This window comes from Dryobates pubescens, chromosome 2, assembly GCF_014839835.1.
Source record: "Dryobates pubescens isolate bDryPub1 chromosome 2, bDryPub1.pri, whole genome shotgun sequence".
NCBI classification, from domain to species: domain Eukaryota; kingdom Metazoa; phylum Chordata; class Aves; order Piciformes; family Picidae; genus Dryobates; species Dryobates pubescens.
In genome coordinates this window covers 24,239,501-24,259,096 of record NC_071613.1, presented here as the reverse complement: position 1 = coordinate 24,259,096, position 19,596 = coordinate 24,239,501, and the positions used below count along the sequence as shown (strand labels likewise).

The following is a 19,596-nucleotide window of genomic DNA, read 5'->3' as shown; positions in this document are numbered from 1 at the left end:
CTGGCCACACTATTCCTGATACAGGCATGAATGCCATTGACCTTCTTGGCCACTTGGGCACACTTCTGGCTCATGTTCAGCTTACTATCAACCAGTACCCCCAAGTCCCTTTCTGCCTGGCTGCTCTCCAGCCACTCTGTCCCCATCCTGTAGCACTGCAGGGGGTTGTTGTAGCGAGTGTTTAGAACCCAGCACTTGGTGTTAAATCTCATGCCGCTGGACTCTGCCTATCTGTCCAGCCTGTCAAGGTCCCTCTGCAGAGCTGCTCTACCCTCCGACAGATCAACACCTGCACCCAGGTGCCCCAAGGAGGGGTGAGGGGCAGCTGTCTCCCTCCCTTTCAGAGAACTGATCGGAAGGATTGGTGCGGGAAGGTGTGCTCGTCCTAACAGGTGAGCCTGGTGCCCCCCACCGCCTCTTCTCGGCTGTGCATCCTGCCTTGCTGCTCTCCTCCCGCTCCTGGGCGGACGTAACTCCATCCCGGCGCTTGGGAGAGCCCCGGCTGCAGCGGCCCAGTGCTGCCTGCCCGCCCGCCCTCTCCGGCGCTGCGCCGCGCTGCCCGCCCAGGGCCGGGCGCTGCTGCTCCCGCCGCTGGGCTGGGGAACCGCGGCCGTTTCCTTCCCGAACAGGCCCTTTTTAGCTGGCGCTTCCCGCCTGCTCTTTGCTTTGAAGACGGATATTAAGCGGATTTACCCGGCGGAGGGGGGGAAGAAAAAGGAGGCGAGATCCGCAAACGTGCAGCTTTGCTGTAAACAATGAAATTGAGGGTTCCTGCTGCTGCTCTAATCCCCTGAATGCCGGACCGGGCTGCTCCCCAGCAATGCATTTCGGGATCCGCAGGAGGATGCATGCGGTTGCTGCAGGGCTTTAACTCGTCCCCCGGTGTCTCGTCGGAAGGGGCCGGGGGGGCTGGATGGCGCTTACATGGTCGCCGTGCACCGGTGGGGAGCGGAGCTGCTGCCTCTGAAGCGGGGTGGTGACTCCCAGAGAGGGGTGTGACACAGGAGGATTTTTTAAAGAAAATATTTTATTATTTTAAAATCTGGGTGGCGGTAGCTTCTGGTTTTGCATTTCGTTTCGGCGTTCCAACAAATCAGGTCTCTTTCCGCCACCTCCATCTCCCGCAGCGGGCTGCGATGCCCGGGCTAGATGCTGCCGCCTGAAGGGAGGAGAGCAGCCGGAACAAACATGTATCTTCTGGACAGTAATGAACCGCCGGCCGCCGCCGCCTCTTCTCCAGAGAGGATGCAGCGGGGCACTCCCCAGAGAAAAACCGTCTACCGCATCTCCGTGACCATGGTGAAGAAGGAGCTTCTGGGAACAGAGAGCGGCCATCCCGCGCTGGAGCTTCCCCGCCGCGGGCGGCGTGGAGGGAGTCGGCCGCCGGGCTCCTCCAGTCTCACCAGGGCTGGGCTGCTACTGGTGGAGGAGGAGGAGGGCGAGGAGGAAGAAGAGGAGCGGGACAGAGTTCCCCCCAGCCCCTGCGGCTTCCGCAACTTCAGGACCCTCAGCACCGGGCAGCTGGAGCTGGGCCGCCTCAAGGTGCCGCGAAGAGCCGGGCATCCCTTCGCTGCCGAGCTCGTCCTCGGGGGACCGCAGGGCAGCCCGGACCCAGACGGCAGCGGCGGGGAGCCGGCGGCCACCTGCGGCCGGGCTGAAGCCGTAGCCTCCCCCGAGAAAGAGGAGGATGGGGGGCTGGTGGCCCACGGCCAGCCGTCAGGCCTCTCGGTCGAGGCCCCGCAGGCGGAGGAGCCGGGGCAGAGCCCCCGGCGGCAGCCAGGCTTGCTGCGGCGGAGCTTCAGTTTCAGGCACTGGAGCGGCGGCAGCAACAGCGGGGAGGTGCCGCGGGTGCGGGCGCTGAGCCGGGTACGGCGGCACAGCAGCTCCGGCTGTCTCCCCGGACCGCCGCCGGACCAGGGCGCCGAGGCGCAGGGCTCGCCGCCGGTCACCGTCCCCAGTGCCCCCCCCGAGAAGCGCAACACGCTAGACGTGGGCGAGGTGCTGAGCCAGGCAGACCCGCTCTCCCGGCTGGAGCGCTGGGAGCAGAGCAAGAGCAAGAACCGGACTCTGGATAACAGCGACTTGCAGCGGCTCTCCGAGCGGCTGGGGAGGGAAGGCCCCGCGGCTGCCCACGAGCACCGGCTGCTGCGCTTCTTCAGTGGTATCTTCGCCCGCAAGGATGGCACCACCGCCCTCTTTACCAGCCCCCACGGGCGGTCCCCGCGCAGCAGCTTCTCCAGGTCCAGGGCATACTTTAGCAGCCTCAGGAGAGCCACTGTGGACATGCAGTCTAGCTCCGAGAGCATCAATGGGTCCCCCCACAAAGGTGCCCTTTCTTATTTCATCTTGGGGGGTGGGGTGTAGTGTGCTTGCAGCAAAGCTCTGTTTCGGTAGTGAGGGTTACCGGGGTTAAAGGGTATTTATGTGTAAGGAGAAAGAGATGCTGCACTGGGATACCCGGAGCTTGTCTGCAGTAGTAGATATGGCATAGTTTTAAGTGTGTCACAGTGCTTTCTTCTCAGGTGCATCACTTGGCAGCTCTGATGAGGGCAGGCTAGGCTGAATACTCAGGACTGTGCATTCTAGGACAGCTGAATGAGGCAAGTGTAGCACGTTTAATTATGGAGTTGGAAGCTGAACTCTAGTGCTTCTGTATGTAGGTCACTGGGTGGCCCAGTGCTACACAGCACTGGGAGTTTCCCCTTTTAAAAAAACTTCTGTAACCCTGAAGGTGTCTTATGCTGTTCAGAAAGATGTCTGCTTATTTTGGAGCAGTGAGTGAAAGAGTATTATAAATCCTGAATCTTTTCTGATAGAACTTAAAGTGAGTTCAGTACATTCTAAAAAATATAGAAGATGTTAGGAAGAAGTTTTTCACCATGAGGGTGGTGAGACACTGAAACAGGTTGCCTCGGGAGGTGATGGAAGCCTCATGCCTGGAGGTTTTTAAGGCCAGGCTGGATGTGGCTGTGAGCAACCTTATCTAGTGTGAGACAAACAATGTCTGCCCATGTAAGGGGGGTTGGAACTAGATGATCCTTGAGGTCCCTTCCACAACCCTGACAATTCTATGATTCTGTGTGGTCTTTGAATTGTTTTATATAGTCAAAATATTGCTAATGGTAGCTGGAAATCAGACTGGTAATTGTGGGGTTTGTGAATCCTTAGGATACAAGAAAAACTTGAAAATTTTCCTTTCTGTGGGATGGAAGTTAAGGGCTGACTAGCTGCTTTCTGTAAGGATCTGGAAGGATCACTGTATCGTTGCCTGAGACATGTTAAACCAGTAATGCTGGTTGTGGAGCTTCATTGTAAAATGGGGTGCTTTCTTCCTAGCTGTGCTGTTCAAATCTTTAATGGGTATCTGTGGTGAAGTATTTAACTAGTAATTACAGCAGTCTTTGAGCACTAGGTGCTTATCAGAGTGGCAAATGATCTTTAAGTTGCTGTTTTTCTAAAGATACAATTCTTGGTTATGAAGATAATGCTCTATGTAAGGCACAGGTGCAGCAGAGGATGCTGTAGAATTGGCCTGGATGGCTTATTTGGGGGAACCAATAGGAGGAGATGCTTCACGGTGCTGCCAGCCCATTACAGATCCAAAAGTCCTGCTGTGAGTGGAGTATGCCCAGACTTTGAGGCACAAGGAGCGAAGCCAAATATTTAGACCTAGTAACTGCAGATTGTAATACTTTATTGATGTAGAGGCATTCATGTGGGTTTACAATAATCGTGACGGAAACTGTGGTCTGACCTTGGTTAAAGTTTGAGGTAACCACAACAGAGAGTTACTTCATACAACTATTTATGCCTGTCCTGTGCCAATATACTTAAACTATTACTCTGTTTCAACAGCATACAGTCATATACTTGGAGCACAGTCCTTTCAGCCTTGGATAACATGAAGATTTCAGTTAATCAGTAACTGTATTCTATTCTAATGTTGATACGCAGCATTGAGATGTTCTGGAGAACTTGTTCCTGTGTGTTCTAGCACCAATTTATCTGGTGAAATTAAGCTCTAAGTCTTGCTTTCCAGGAAAAAAAGGTGTTCTAGTACCAGCCATGCGGCCACAGGTTGGTAGTGATGTCATGAGCTTGTGCTGTGGGTTAACAGGCCAGGTGTGCTCTACTAGTTTCTGTTTCTCTCCAGAGAAGTGCAAAGCTTTTACTATCAGAAAAAAGTCTAGGTGCAGTTTTAGCTGTTGCGTAGTGGTCCCCTCCAGAAAGCTAAGTTTAAGCAAGTTTCTATGTAATTTTTCTCTTGTTTCTTAGGAAGAAAAGTTTCATGAGATATTATGATTAGCATGCTGAATATATTTTAGTATTTTAAGACTGGAGTAAGCTGTTCTTCAGCCAAGGCTTATCTTTTGCTTGATGTGAAATTGGTATGCTCTTGACAGTCTTGTGCCTAGGTTTTGGAGTAATCATGGAGAGGCAAGTGGAATCTTGATTTTAAAATGATCCCTCCCCCCCCTGCCCCTTGTAACCAGTTGGCTAAAGTCATATTACTTGAAACTTGTTTTCCTTGTACCATAGGTGTTCTGTGTGACTTAGGGCTTTCTATGGAAGGCCTGCCAACGGGCTGCAGAGAAAATAGTTTTTAGGAGTACCTTGTTGGCATTTTCAGCTTGAAATAATCACCCAGAGAGTGCAACATGATATGTGATAGTTCTTTGAAATCTTCTTTTAAGTGCTGTAGCCACATAATAGACTTTTGAAAAAGCTGAAGTTACATGCTTTTTAAAACAAAAAAGGATATTGATGTCTATGCATTTTTGATGTTATTGAGTTGGAGTTGGGCTGTGAAGTGGGTAAATTTTTATTTATTTTTTTTGGTGGGGAGTGGGAATTACTCTTTGTAGTGTCAGTAAATTGCCTTAGGGTAGGCAAATGCCTGATGTTCAATTTACTGTGGTATTGTTTGTCTCAAATCCCATGAAAACAACAATTCCCCACATTAGCAGTAGGGAGGCAGGGGTTAAAAATGCCAACTTCCCAGCTAAGGTGAACTTAAATTCCAGATCACTTAAGTGTTGATCAAATTGCTTTCCTAGAAAGTAACTTTTAAAAGGAGAGCTGAAGGTATGAGTGGGCAAGATGAAGATGGAGTGATCTATCTGCCAGCCAAGTGGGTACCTCTTTTGGATATTGTTCATGGTCTCTGTTTCTGCAAGGACTGCAACATACTTATGTAATGTCTTCTAGACCATCGAGGTGATGTTAATAAGCATTCATGGCTAGCTTTGTGTTAAAAACATGCAACTGTTTTTGTCCATTTTGAAGTAATCCTCATAAACTAGACCAAGTCTGGTGTTCTGCAATATTGGAGATTTTTTTTTTATCTGTATATCAGGCAACTAGATTTGAAGTTCACTTGTCTTGGATTGGGCACATCAAGGATAAAGAAAAGTTCTTATATCCACAACCCCCACCAAAAAAACAAAACAAAACACCAAAAAAATGACTTCCATAAACTTCATGTCAGAGAAGCAAGAGAAGCTATTTTTAAAATTACTTAGGAGAACTTGTCAAGGGAAATGTTGCCTCTTATCTAAACTTTTTTTTTTCTCCCTCCTTGAACTCTCCATGATTCTTTCCTGATGAGAGGAACTCCTGCTGTTGTGGAGGAGGAAGATGATGGGTCTTTAAAATAGCAGTTTTTGTTTCAGTGGTTCTCTCTGGTTGCTTTTGTTTTGAGAGAGCTAACATCTCTAGGATAGATTAAGCAGATTTGTGAATCAAAATTGTAGCTTATCAGAAGGACTAACATTATAACAGAATAAACTGCTCTGTTGAAGTTTTTTTTCCCCCCTTGAGGTTTGAGAGGAGTTAAGATGAGCTTTATCTCAAATTCTCTACCATTTATAGCCGTGGGAAGTGGAGGGCAGTTGATGAGTGATCTCTGTTGGAGGCCTCCAGCTTTTTTTTGCAAAGCTTTGCTTGATGTAGTTCTTGTTAGTTCTGATCCATTCTCTTGACTGCTGCCCTGGTGTGGTCACTACTCTTCCATGCTGCTGGCGTTTTCAGTAGCAGCCCAGTAAACTTCCTGTGTGCTCATGAGTGAGCAGGCAAAGCTTTGGAGCATGTGAAATTTGACCAACGTCGTGTAAATGTATTGAAATGTCTAGTGTCATTCCCCATCATGTGGCTGCAGGTTTTTCTTGTGTTGAGCTGGTATAAGCATATTAATTTTCAGCACAGGAGAGTCCCCTTTCTAGAACTCTTCTTGTTGATTCTGTGCTTGTGAGTGATTGTTACTTAGACATTGTTCTGAAAACAAAATCTAGCAGATAAATAGGCTGCAGTTGGAGCTAAGCATTGTCTCAGGGCTGTTTTTTTGTGTTATTATTTATTGGATAGGTCTTGTGTCAAGTGAAATGAATGCCAGCTGCACTGGTACAGCCAGATGATTAAAAACTGAACTGGTATTAAGGTCACTGGCTGAACGAGAGAATGAGATGGATTAATGTTTGTTCAGTATTGAAGAGTATGCCAGATGCTAGCAGTATGGTCTTTGTTTTTCTGTTAAAATTGAGAAGAAATGTAGAATTTTGACGTTGCTCTCTATTAACTTGACAGTTAAGTACTTAATGGTGGAAACGGATAACTTTCTTTGAACAGATCACCAAATGATTCTGTGAAACCAATGTGCAGGCATCTATCTCCATTCCCACACAAAGCAAGCTCTCAAGTTAGCATGCTTCTTGTTTTGCCAGAGATCTGCTTGTGGTTTGGTTTACCACTGTAGGCAACAATGTTGTGCTGATCTAATGAATCTGATGTAGATGACCAAAGCATAGTTTGTGCAAGGAAAAGAAACACAAATCATGATACTCTTGTTCCTTTCCTCCTAATTACTTAGCTTGAATTTGAGAGTGCTTAATATGACAAGAGGGATAAGGTTACTCTAGAAGCGTTTCCTAATCCTAGTGAGTTAATGAGAGAACATTTGTTTTTTCAGCAGTGGAGTCTGTATGTGGGGTGGCATGTGAGCTCATCTCTGAGGCCACAGGAAGGGTATGAGTTGCTCATAGTTGCTGCCTGTAGAGGAGAACTTCAAACTTGGCTTCTTCAGCCATTAGCAGTTGTTTTGCTGGATATAATGATCTAGTTATTTTGCCATAGAAAATGGAATCACTTGTGCCAGATGCTGAACTCTTACTGTAGTGGTTAGAGAGTCAGAACTTTGGTTTGATCCATTTGACAAAATGTAATTTCAAAGCTCTATGTCACATGCTACACAGTCTAAGCTCATTAGTAGCATTGCATTTGGATCTTGCATTGTTAGATCACCACTGAAGAATCATTTGGGTGTATTTGAATGAGCACGTTGGCTCTTTTCTGCAGGGCTAATTTTGATACTACTGTGCTGATGACCACTGGCATTTTATCACTGCTGCAGTACTGCTATCCAGTAACTGAGTGATGTGTGTAAGGTGATAACTGAAATAGCATGTAACTGTGGTTTTCTGTAGCATGGTTATAACCCTAGATATTTGAAAAGCAGAGAGCGAGTGGAAATGTTTCCAATGCCTGCATATCCATTTGCACTTTGAGCTGCATACGGTTAAAAAAAATTCATTAATGCAGACTATTAATGTAATAGTGTTGCTTTTGATAATTGGTGTTAGGAGTTCCCCTAGGCAACTGCAGTAAACACACAGTGAAAGGCAGTTTCTGCCAAAAAATACAGAATGGGCTTTTTCATGTGTGAGGAAAAAGAAATGTCAGTATATTGAACTTGAGAGAATCTATCATCTGGTTTGTTCATGAAAAGCATCCAACATAAAGCTATTATCTCAATGGAAGTTTAAAATAGGGTGTTTGATGATTTTGATGTTTCAGACGGGTATGTAATGAGTGTTTGACAAATGCTTCTGCTTTATTGGCAAAACAGTACCAAATGTTTTCTTACAACAAAAGAGGCAACAAATACCATCAAGATAATAAGCATACAGTGCAGTGTAGCTTCCTACAATTTTTTTACTAATCACGGAATACATTAATAACACTTAAATGGTAGCTTTTGTTAGTTATTGAGGTTTTCTTTAGAATCTTTGGGGATAAAAAGGCAAACAAGGCTGAGAGAGCTGGCTTGCCACGCTGCAGCTGTTGGTCTGCAGTAACAGCTGTATTTGGTTTGGAACATGCAGGGATGCAGGGCAGCATGTTTGTCATGAGGGTTAGTTTTTGCACTGGCTAATCACCTTGAAAATCTTGATCAGTCAAATTTGAAGGAGTACTTGTGGGGTGGGTTCACTTAAGTTAACATTCAACTTTATAGGCAGTGCTTGTTTTCCTATGCTTTGGGCTTGTTACTTTGAGGTTATGCAGCCGGAGATGTAAAGGTCACCTGTCTGAACTTATAACCCAGAGTAAACCTCTAAGTGTATTAAGACATTACAGAAAGGTCTTTGAGGAACTCCCCAGGATCTGGCCATAAATCACAGTTACTGTATCTGACATTATGAGGCAGGCACATCTGTATTTCCTGATTCTAAGTATTCCACTTGGGTGGTACACAAAGTTACTCCTAATTGATATGGGAGACTTTATTTGTCAGTTACCTGAGAGTGTTGTTTCTAATTTTATTTTCACTATCTTATAGATAGGTAGAACTATTAAAATAAAAACCATTCAGCAGTGTCACTTCTAGTTTCATCAAACCACTTATATTTTTCAATGTGTTGATGGTGATGCTTCAACTCCTGAGGTTGGTGAAGTGAATGTCAGCCTTGGAGATACTTTTAGGAAATAGTATGAAAGTATTTTGGAAAGATCTTAATGTTAGCAGAAGGTTCTTGTTCTTCACAGAGCCCCAAAGGCAGTGCAGTTCAAATGCCTGTGAGCTCTGCTTCCATTTTGTGAATGAAGCCCCGTGGCAAATCTTTACTTCTTGGAAGCATTAGATGCTGACGTTTAGCAACTCGGATATGAAGGGGAACTTGAATGCTGTGCTGAGTGCTGCCAGCTCCTGGCACTTCCAAGTTATTTATACCACCTCTGCTTTTTTGCATGTATTTGCCAGTCAGCTTGTCTGGCTGGTTTGGTAGAGAATCTGGATTCCTAAAAATACTGTTTTCCTTGTGTTTGCCTTAGTGCATGTGTACATATACATGTGTGGTTTGTGAAAGGAGGATTCTGCAACAGTGGTGCTGTTTTTCATCTTATTCCCATGCCGACAGTCCCTTCATGGCAGTGCTCATGTATTGAAGCTAAGGGAGTTCTGAACCACCTAGTGCAGTTGTGTTTATGGTAGTATTTACAAGGATATGGAACACATCTGTCCACACAATCCTTAGTTTCTCTGTTGCCTTCTGTGTGTATGTATTATTTGGGTCTTAAGAGCATAATGTTTCTTCTTTGTCCTGATGTGGAATTAATGACTTAACTGCTTACCCTGAAAAATCAGTGACTATTAGCATCAGTTGTGTTGCTATTATGGAGCATTCTTACAGAGATGATGGTATCCCCATAGCTCCCGAAAACCAAAGCCTTTTTTGGAATGAGCAACAGAATGACTACCACCTGAAACATCTCCTGCTCCTCTGAGTTTGTGTCAGGGTAGACTGCCTGGGAAACTGAGATGTTGACCAAACTGTTCCTTCTGCAGCATCCTAATTCAGAAGCTCTTCTGTTCAGTGATACAGAAATATTTATGTTGGCAAGGTAACAGCTTTTCTGTCTTGATCTGTGTGTCCTGCAGGGGAAAACCTTATTTCTGGGTATGGAAGATACAAGGTTTAACTGTTCTCTATTTTTAATTATTAAAGCTGTTGAAATTGGATGTGCATTGCTCTTCACAACTTTCAGGGGATTATGGTCAGGACTTGGAGATACTCTTTTCATTGTATATATTCTCTTGTCCCCATGTCTGTAGCTGTCCTATATCTCCTTTAAAGTACTTTGGTATAATTCCTGTCTTAAAAGTTTATTACTTGGTTTATCTCTAGTTCCATTTCTAGTCCTTATTAGAGAATCTTAGTGTCCCATGGCAGAAAATAGACACCAAAGTGATATTTTCCAGCCAAAACATGATTTTATGCAGTGACTCCCGTCTTCTTTCTATGAAGGTCAAGTGTTGTGTTTCTCAAAATGGATAAATGACAATACTGATGCAGGAGACAAATCTGTGTTTGTCTTTAATTTTCCTTTGGAAGGACAGCAGGTTATTCTAAATTGCCTGTTTCTGGAGTTGGCTTCAGACTTTCATGATTCCAGGTGCTGGACACAGCATGAAGTTTTTGGCTGCTGAAGTTATTTTACTTCAACTTTTGCGTAAGAGTCAATTTAAAGCTCAGTTAAGCAACCACACTTCAGACAGGTAGGGTTTTGTTTACTGCACAACTCTACATGGAAATAAAAACTTCTCTAGCTACTTGCATCAAGTCTTGATTATCACAAGCCTGCCCAATATAGTGCTGTAAATCTGAGGAGCTTCATCACCAATAGGATAAAAAAAACCCCACGTTCTCCTGAGGACAGAAGTTAGTGCAGTTTCACATAAAATAACCTTTGTTCTTGTGTTCATTTTAAATCTCCTAGAAAAGATCTTAGCATAATTTATGTCTAAGAAATTCTTAAGTATTTTTAAGTCAGTTGAATAGTCAGTGCTTATTGCAGAATATGGTTTTTGAGATGATAGCATTGCTGGGAATAAAGAGCAAACCTAGTAGAGATGAACTTCAGGTTCTCGGTTAAGTGGGCATGGGGCCCTGGGGGAGGGGACCTGAAGTTCTCTGAAGAATTTCTTGATTCTCAGTTCAGATATCTGCAAAGTTTCCTGGGTGACTCAAGGTGAAATTGTTATGGAGTTGTTTGAGAATGATAGGCAATGAAAAGAGTAGGTTGAGATCAGATAAGCGAGATCTACACAGTCAAGGCACCAGAAGATTTGTAAGCAGGCTTGGTTATTGCTGTATGTGTACTGTAGGCATGGAAATGCTGTGAGTATGTTGAGCTGCATTGAAAACTTGGTTGTGTGGATCCTTCCCTTTCCTTGCCCTTTCTTATCTGCAATCTTGTGAACATAATGGGTGGGGAGCAAAGAGCAGAATCTTGCAGTTGGTGTGCTTTAGGTTCAGACTCCAGTGTTCCTGAGATTATTATATTACCACCTGCTTTACCTCTTCAGTCAGGCACCTAGGGTTTGTAGAAGCTGTGCAGCAGCAGAGGCTTGCGTGTGTGCCTTCTGATTTCTGTGTGCAAGTGAATTACCTGCTTATGCAGTTGACCTCCAGCTCTTTGAACTGACTATTTTTAACCTGAGGAAGAGGAGACTTAACAATAAGTAGAGGCTGATCACAGGGCACTGCAGTGATCTTAACAGTTGCTGCTACACTAACTGCCATCTTCCTCCAGTAAACAGAACTGATAAAATGGAAGAACTTTTTCTGAAAAGCGTTTTGAGAGAGTCTCAAAAATAAATAAATCAGTGTCATGAAATCTAAATGTTGTTCAGTTCAGTCGTGCCTGTGAGACGAGAGCACAGTGCCTGCCATTTTACAGTGGTGTTACAAAACTGTAGTTTCTAGTTTGACAAGCGTTGTTGTTCAGTTTTAACTCTAGCTTAGATACCAGAGGTCTTGGACAGACCTGCTATATTCTGTCATCAGGTGGTTGTCCTTGTCCTTAGTTGTATTTATTCTACTGTGATTGCCAAATTACACTTCAGTGGTTAAGCTAAAGTATAAATGAGGTTTGTTTTACTTTAATTCTCTTGGTGTATGTAGAACCATTTACAACCCAAAATGCCCTACCCTGTCTTGCAGCTTTCTCACAGGAAGAAAGGATTAAAGTACAGGTCTGGTTCCCTTACTCAGCTGCAGGTACGTCTTTCAGAAGGGGTCAGCTTTCAAATACATGCTTCTTGAGGTGCATAGATGCTACAGCAGATGCTTTTTGCACTTGAAGCATTCCTTCCTGAGTGGATGAGCAGGATACCAGTACCATTCTGGATGTTTTTTCTGGAATCTTACACCTAAGTCTCAGCCAGAGTAGCAGCAGTATTTTTATTATATGTAGTAGATGTTTTGCTTAAGAAAGAGAAACTTTCTAGGAAGCTTTTGTCTTGATAGATTTGAAACTTGTCCTGATTTGGGTGCAGTGAAATAACAGTGCTTGGTTTGGGGGGACATTTTTTCTTCCCCTTCTGAATCAAATCTGAAGGTCTATAAGGAATGAGAAACTGTTGATGATTATCTGGAGACTGGAAAGTCTGTTAGTTCTGTTTGTTAGCCCTTTTCTTCCACTTAAGTGCTGCAGAAATTAATTCCCAGCCCAATTCTTTAGCTTGGTTTTTTGGTTGTGTCAGTCAGGAAGATGATACCGCTGCTGAGCCAGGTGCAACTTTATTCCAACATCTGTCTCTGCTTGACACCACCACTGGAACATCTGCAGATTGAATATATCTGTTAACCACTGTCCAGAGGGCTTCATGTGGTACTTGTAGGAACATTTAGGAAGTAGGACTTTTCTGAATTTAGTTTGGTAGGGGAAACAGAAACCACTCTTTAAATAAGGACCACTAGAATTTAGTGGGATTAAGTTGCTGTGTTAATTACAGTTTTGCCCTAGATACCTGTTAAGTAAATACTTTGTCAACTCTCACGTATGCCTGTATGCTTTTTTCCCCATCAAAATGGAGGTTCCATTGTGCTTGTGGGTCCTGGACTTGTAATCATATGTATTATTAGTATTTAATGTAAGCACTCTGTATCATTCAAACTTGACTGGAATCCCAGCAGGTCCCTAATGTGCATGTGGGCACACTGTGGGCTTTCCCCTAGGAATCCTTTCATTCAGATGACTTAGAAAAGTAATAAGCATGCTGGAGAGAGTTTTTCTTAGAGTCAGTCCTGGAAGTTATTTTGGCCAAGTGTAGACAATGTGCATCCAGGTTTTCTGCAGTAACCTCCTATCCTTTCTTTCCTTTAAGAGGAGGTGTTGGGACAAAGCACCTCTTTATACTTGCAGAGTGTGTTCCTGTCACAGCTTGCCTTAACCTCTACCCTTGCAAAGTATGTAAGGAATTAACTGATAACAAATCCCTTTCCATCCCCAAATAAAGAAGAAATTGAGTATGATCCAAGGGTGCATGCTAGTTTATATTTTTAGGGCCCCAGGTTGAGACATCAACTGTAGTCATAATGGTGTCTGTATATAGCATGGACAGGGCATGAAGGAGACGCAATATCTGTTTTGTGCGAAAACACTGCCAATGAAAACTGCTAGATGTTGGGTGGTTGACAGTGTTTTCAGTAGTGGGGGATGGAGCTGGCTTACAAAAATGTGTGTAAAACTGTTTCCAGGAGCAGAAGATTCTAATGCAGTTTTCCTTTAGTTCCAGTTTTGTTCAAAGTCAATATCCTGTCCCAAAACACTCTGTTGCTTGCACAGTTGTGCTGCAAGTGTGTAGCTGGTGGCTTCTGAAGCTCTGTGTGTGTAGGACTGTCTCTGACTCTGTAGGGGTTTTTCCAGCCCTATCTGCTCTCATGTCTGCGTGTCATCTCCTTTGTCAGTCCATTCACACAGCTGCCACTGATGCATCTGGGTTAAAAACCAGAGGGATTTAACCATTCCTTCACTCAGTCTGGAGAAGACCAAGCTCTGTTACCCACGGAGACTTGAGTGAGATGCGCAAAATCAGTCCCTGCATAAATTCCCAGTGCCACTGCTGTGTAGTGTGTGCATTCTGTTAGAGCAGGGTTCCATGGTTCAGACCCCAAGGAAAGAGTTTGGTATCTTTTCTATGGACCTGATCCAAGTTCCTTTCTTGCAGAATCCTAGGAATGTGTCACTGCCATCATCACAGACACTTCTGGCCTGTTCTGTTTACATGTGGTTGTCCCTTGTCTTCCAGGGTTGTACCAGTGTGACAGACAGCTCGAGCAATGCCATTGCTGCTCAGGGGAGAACGCTGGAAGCTTTTGTTGTAAAACTGTGCAGTAAAAGCTGAACAGAAATCACATCACAGCAGACCTACAACATGATTGCATATTTATTTATTGTCCTGTTAGGGTTAATAATAAAGGAATTCTGTATTTTCTGTCAGTCACTTACCTCTAATAACTAGTTGACTAACAAGCCATGAGTTTTGGATGAGTGTACAAGGAGCTTCATGGGACACGCAAATTCGTGAAGCGTTCCATATTTTTCACTGGAGAGGTCCCAGATGACTGGAAACTGGCCAGTGTGGTGCCCATCCACAAGAAGGGACTGTTGGAGGAACCCGGAAACTACAGACCAGTCAGCCTGACCTCAGTGCCAGGGAAAGTGATGGAACAGATTATCCTGGCGGCAATAACTGCGCACCTGAAGGATGGCCAAGGGCTCAGGTTCAGCCAACATGGATTTAGGAAGGGCAGGTCCTGCCTCTCCAACCTGATCTCCTATGATCAGGTGACCCGTCTGGTGGACGTGGGGAGGCCTGTGGATGTGGTCTACCTGGACTTCAGCAAGGCCTTTGACACCGTTCCCCACAGTAAACTGCTAGCTAAGCTGTCAGCTCGTGGTTTGGACTGCAACACTCTGTGCTGGGTTAGGAACTGGCTGGAGGGCCGAGCCCAGAGAGTGGTGGTGAATGGTGCCACATCCGGCTGGCGGCCAGTCACCAGTGGTGTCCCCCAGGGATCAGTGCTGGGCCCCATCCTCTTTAACATCTTCATTGATGATCTGGATGAGGGGGTTGAGTCAGTCATCAGCAAGTTTGCAGATGACACCAAGTTGGGAGCAGATGTTAGTCAGTTAGAAGGTAGAAAAGCTCTGCAGAGGGACCTCGACCGACTGGACAGATGGGCAGAGTCCAATGGCATGGCATTTAACATGTCCAAGTGCCGGGTGCTGCACTTTGGCCACGGCAACCCCATGCAGAGCTACAGGCTAGGGTCAGAGTGGCTGGAGAGCTGCCAAACAGAGGGACCTGGGGGTGCTGATTGACACCTGCCTAAACATGAGCCAGCAGTGTGCCCAGGTGGCCAAGAGGGCCAATGGCATCCTGGCCTGTATTAGGAATAGTGTGGCCAGCAGGAGCAGGGAGGTCATTGTGCCCCTGTACTCTGCACTGGTTAGGCCACACCTTGAGTACTGTGTCCAGTTCTGGGCCCCTCAGTTTAAGAAGGACATCGAGACACTTGAACATGTCCAGAGAAGGGCAACAAGGCTGGTGAGAGGCCTTGAGCACAAGCCCTATGAGGAGAGGCTGAGGGAGCTGGGATTGTTTAGCCTGGAAAAGAGAAAGATTAGGGGTGACCTCATTGCCCTCTACAACTACCTGAAAGGTGGTTGTAGCCAGGAAGGGGTTGGTCTCTTCTCCCAGGCAACCAGCACCAGAACAAGGGGACACAGTCTCAAGCTGTGCCAGGGGAGATTTAGACTTGAGGTGAGGAAAAAGTTCTTCACCGAGCGAGTCGTTCGTCATTGGATTGGGCTCCCCGGGGAGGTGGTGGAGTCGCCATCCCTGGAGGTGTTCAAGGGGAGATTGGACCTGGCACTTGGTGCCATGGTCTAGTTGTGGGGTCTGTTGGGACAGGTTGGACTTGATGATCCTTGGGGTCTCTTCCAACCTTGGTTATACTGTGATACTGTGACTTCCACAAAGAGCTTCCTAGGTATACCGAGGCTACCTTTGTGCTCAGACTGCTGGAATTCAGGGCTTTGGGCAGCCTGAACTACTTGGGGATGTCCCTGCTTGCTAACAAGAGGGTTGGACAAGATGACCTTCAGAGGTCCCTTCAAACCCAAACCATTCTATGATCTGTCAACTCTTGTATGCTTTTCTGCCAGTTGCAGAGGAAAACTGTTGGGTGGTTGTTGTGGTTTGGTTTTGTTTCGTGGTGGGGGGGTGGGGTTTTTTGTTTGTTGGGTTTTTGGTGTGTTTTTTTTAAATTCCATTTTTCCATGGCTTAGCATTTTTTTGGGGGGGCTATTTGTAAGTTATATACAGTATATTTTATATACTATATTTTCTCTAATGTGTATATACATGTATTAAAAATATAAAAAGTCTGGTTGCTGTGTCTTAATCTCAGCCACATTCCTATGCACATTTAGTAATCTGATGGTTGGATCTAGGTTCTCTGACAGGATTTTGGAGTTAGTGCTCTCTGTTTCTCTCCATTCCTGTGAGCTTTCATTCTGGACTTGGGAAGCAGCAAATATTTGCATTACAAAAGCACTCATTTTTAATTCCAAATCATGAAATCATTAAAAGGCTATTTAACTACCTTCATTTCTTCTTCAGGTTTGCTTAGTAGAATATGTACCCAAGAGGCCAAACCTAGGGAAATAGGATTAAGCCTCCAATAAAAGTAGCTGCATATTTACCTGTGTTGAAATAAGCACTCTCTTAGCACATGGTTTTTTCATGTTGGTGTTGTGGTGGTGTTGGATTGGGTTTTTTTGTTGTTTGTTTTCCCAGCAGATGACTTGATCTTAAAACCTTGAACCTCAAGGTGGTTGCAAGACTTTGTTGTTGTTGTGGGATTTAAGGTTTATTTTGGTGCTTCTTTCAGAGGTGTTGGTAATGTCCTTGAGGAGTGTCCGTGGGACTCTAATACATGAAGTCAGACAATTTGTGTCGATGCAATTTGAATTACAACATAGCCTTTGAAGTCTTTTAAGTTTCTGGTTGTCTGAGTCTTGGGAATTTTTGAGCTAGAAACTAAGACTGTTTAATTTTGTGTAAAGTGAGAGATGATTTAAGTATAGGGTATGCTTTGAGAATTGTAGCAGTTGCATTGTGCTGTACTGTAGTTTCTGAACCAGCCCAGCTGAGATACTCTCAGTGACATTTTGGGCACTTGACTGGAGTTGTACAGGTATATTCATCATGTTCTAGTCCTGCTATCAGGATACCCTACATGAAAAATGAAACACGAAGTTCAGTTTTCAGTAGGTTGTTAGGTTCTTAGCTTTTTTCTCTGGGCATGTTGTAAATCACTTCTGGAAGTAATTTGGAAATTACTGAAAAGAACTTCAGCAGCCTTCAAATTTCTGTAAGGAGAAAGCATCGTGTGGCTGAAAGAGTCTTGAAAGAAGGGCATCATATTTCTCTTTTATTGTTCATACTATGTTTAGGAGGAGGTGGGGGATTTTTGTGGTTTGGAGTAGCTGGGCTCAGGTTTAGGTACTGCTCTCTTGATAAAGAGCCTCTTTTAATATAGCTTGAGGGGCTCAGTCTCACTATGATTTTTGGCACAGGTAGTAAGTTTTTCACTGCAGTGTTGTGGCATGTTTAACATGAATGTTTGTCCATAATGCCAGTGGAAGTCTTGTTCATATTCTGTAAATATCACTGACTTTGAGGATCTGGTTGTTAAATTCTTTCGTGGTAACTTCAAAGTATTTACTGTATGTTTGTATTGTGTGACAAGCTAAGATGCTAGCTTTCAAATGCAATTTCTGCATCACATTTTTGGAAACTTATATCACTGATTTTTCTTTAGGAATTACAAGATTTTCTGCTTATGTGATTAATCTTTGACATTTTATTCCCCACACTTGAATTGAGCAATATCAACTTCCCTTTTTTAGAAATGTGATTTTTAACAACTTCTGTAGGAATTCAGTGCTTATTTTTTTGTTGCTGTTGTTAAGTGATCAAGAAGAATTGCAGTCACTTTTCTATTTAATGTGGAAAATAAAGTGAATGATTGCAGATAGAGTGTTTAGCTGTCTGAATTCACCATAAGCTTGCCTTTCCTCCAGATGAGAATGACTCCTCCTTTTGTTGCATTAACTGCTCTTGGGCTGTAGCTGTCCAGATCCTCTGTCATTCTGGAGCTAAAGTTATCTTGTCGCATCCCTTGGGATGCATGGGAAGGTAACTGTCTGGTAACTGTTCTTTTCACATTTTGTTGGATTTTTCCCTCTTCAGTATGTTCTGATAACTTTCCCTCATATTTCTCTTAGCTTCATGGGTGGAGGTATTTCTACTATGTTTTAGACTTTGAGGAGACAGAGAAATGAATTTTGAAGGTGGTGTCTGTTCTATGTGGCAAGCGCGTGAGTAGCGGTGGCACTTTTCCTCCTGCCCTTGGCAACAGCTTTTACATCTTCTGCAAGCTGCTGCGTGGATCCTTTTAACAAGATTTAAAAAATCAGAACTTCTGCTCCCCTTCCTCAGTGCAGCAGGTTTTGGGTTAAGGCAGTAGAAGATGAAATCTGAAAGATAACAGAGCAGCTTTGTATTTACAAGTTTATCAACTACTGCCATGCTCTGATAAGCCTTCTAGTAAACTGTTGCAGGAAAGCAACCTTTGCTTGCGGGAATTAGCACAGCAGATGATGAGAACTTGGGCAGGATGGAGTGACAGGCTTTGTGAAACAGGTTATCTACGTAGATGGTGAAGTTTGGGAGTAACTTGAGTAGTAGGTCAAAATCTTACAATGAGACAAGTAATAGATACTTTAAGGTGCAAGGGTGCAATACTTGCTGAGGAACCAGAGATTTTCAGTTCTTGAGGTGTTAGGTGCCATCTTGAGTAGATGTTTAATTCAGAGGCACAATTTGCAGCCTAAAATCCCTAGTGAGTTTATTTGTTGCAGTTATCTCAGATTTTTGTTTCATAGGGACTTGTCTGGACAGAGACTTCATTCAGTTTTTCTCTGAAACTCCTCTATGACTGCCTGATGTGTTTTTTTAACAGAGAAAAGAGGAAACTATTTGACTTACTAAGTCAATCAATTCAGTAGCCATAGGTGCTACTGGCTGGCATGAATATGTGTACAGTGAGATGAATATAAAATCATGTTGTAAGACAACCCTTCCATGATACCTTCCCATTTATCAGCTGGATGGGGTTCACCTTGGTTTATTGTGTGCAGGCAGTGCATGAGGTTCCCCAGAGTACTCTCATGTGAAAGGCAGCCTCTGTGCTGATTTCCACTGCAGTGCTGGCTGTGCATTGTTTGTTTAACTCTTTGCTACGTAATTTAGTTCTTTCTCATTGTGTATTACACTGTGCAAAGCCAAAACCAGCCCAAAGCCAGGTAATCAAGTGATTTCAGCCCCCTCCTCTTTCCTCCATCCCCTTCCAAGATTATCTTTGGCATAATTTCCAGTGGTCAAAATCACTTGAGACTGTTTAGATGGAAAACATGTCTGATTGCTTAGCTGTTTAGAAACCGGTAGGCAAACAATGACTGCTAAGTACTTATTGTGTATGGGATAGAACAGGCCATGTCGTACACATGTCAGCTGTAATGATCAGAGAGAATTAAAATTATCTTAGGAGAAGCATCTGGCCAGCATGGAGGCAGCTTTTGTGGGGCCTGAAGGCATCCACTGCAGGCTCTTTGAGGCAGCAGTGATGTGAGGGCTTGATGGAGGAGGGCAGTGTGACCCAAGTGGAAGGTAAGGTTTCAAGTTTGTAAGGCCAGTTATTTTACAGTGAGTGTTTAGTGTTGTAATGCAGCCTAGCAAGGTGATCTGGCATAAAACGGTGACATGTCTTTTCACCTTTTTGTTAGCATCATATGGATTCTACAGCCTCTACCCAGAGGAAAAGGCAGCATGGTTTGATATTTATCTTCCATTGAATTTCCTGATAACCTGCAGCTTCAGTAAACAGACCAGTCCCAAATGATGTGTAA

At 44.3% G+C, this 19,596-nt stretch overlaps 1 protein-coding gene across 8 annotated transcripts in view; it reads left to right on the top strand.

Annotated features, from left to right (window-relative positions):
* AGAP1 (ArfGAP with GTPase domain, ankyrin repeat and PH domain 1) overlaps nucleotides 1-19,596 on the top strand; it is a 389,866-nt gene that overhangs the window by 81,934 nt on the left and 288,336 nt on the right. For 4 of the 8 annotated variants that reach the window (XM_054172052.1, XM_054172061.1, XM_054172060.1 and 1 more), the window contains exon 1: nucleotides 1,051-2,326. The exons of the other annotated variants lie outside the window; for them this stretch is intronic. In XM_054172052.1, the coding sequence (XP_054028027.1) occupies nucleotides 1,150-2,326 (1,177 nt within the window). In that variant the 5' untranslated portion in view covers nucleotides 1,051-1,149. Of the gene's footprint in view, nucleotides 1-1,050; nucleotides 2,327-19,596 lie in introns of those variants that run through there. 8 annotated transcript variants of the gene reach the window in all.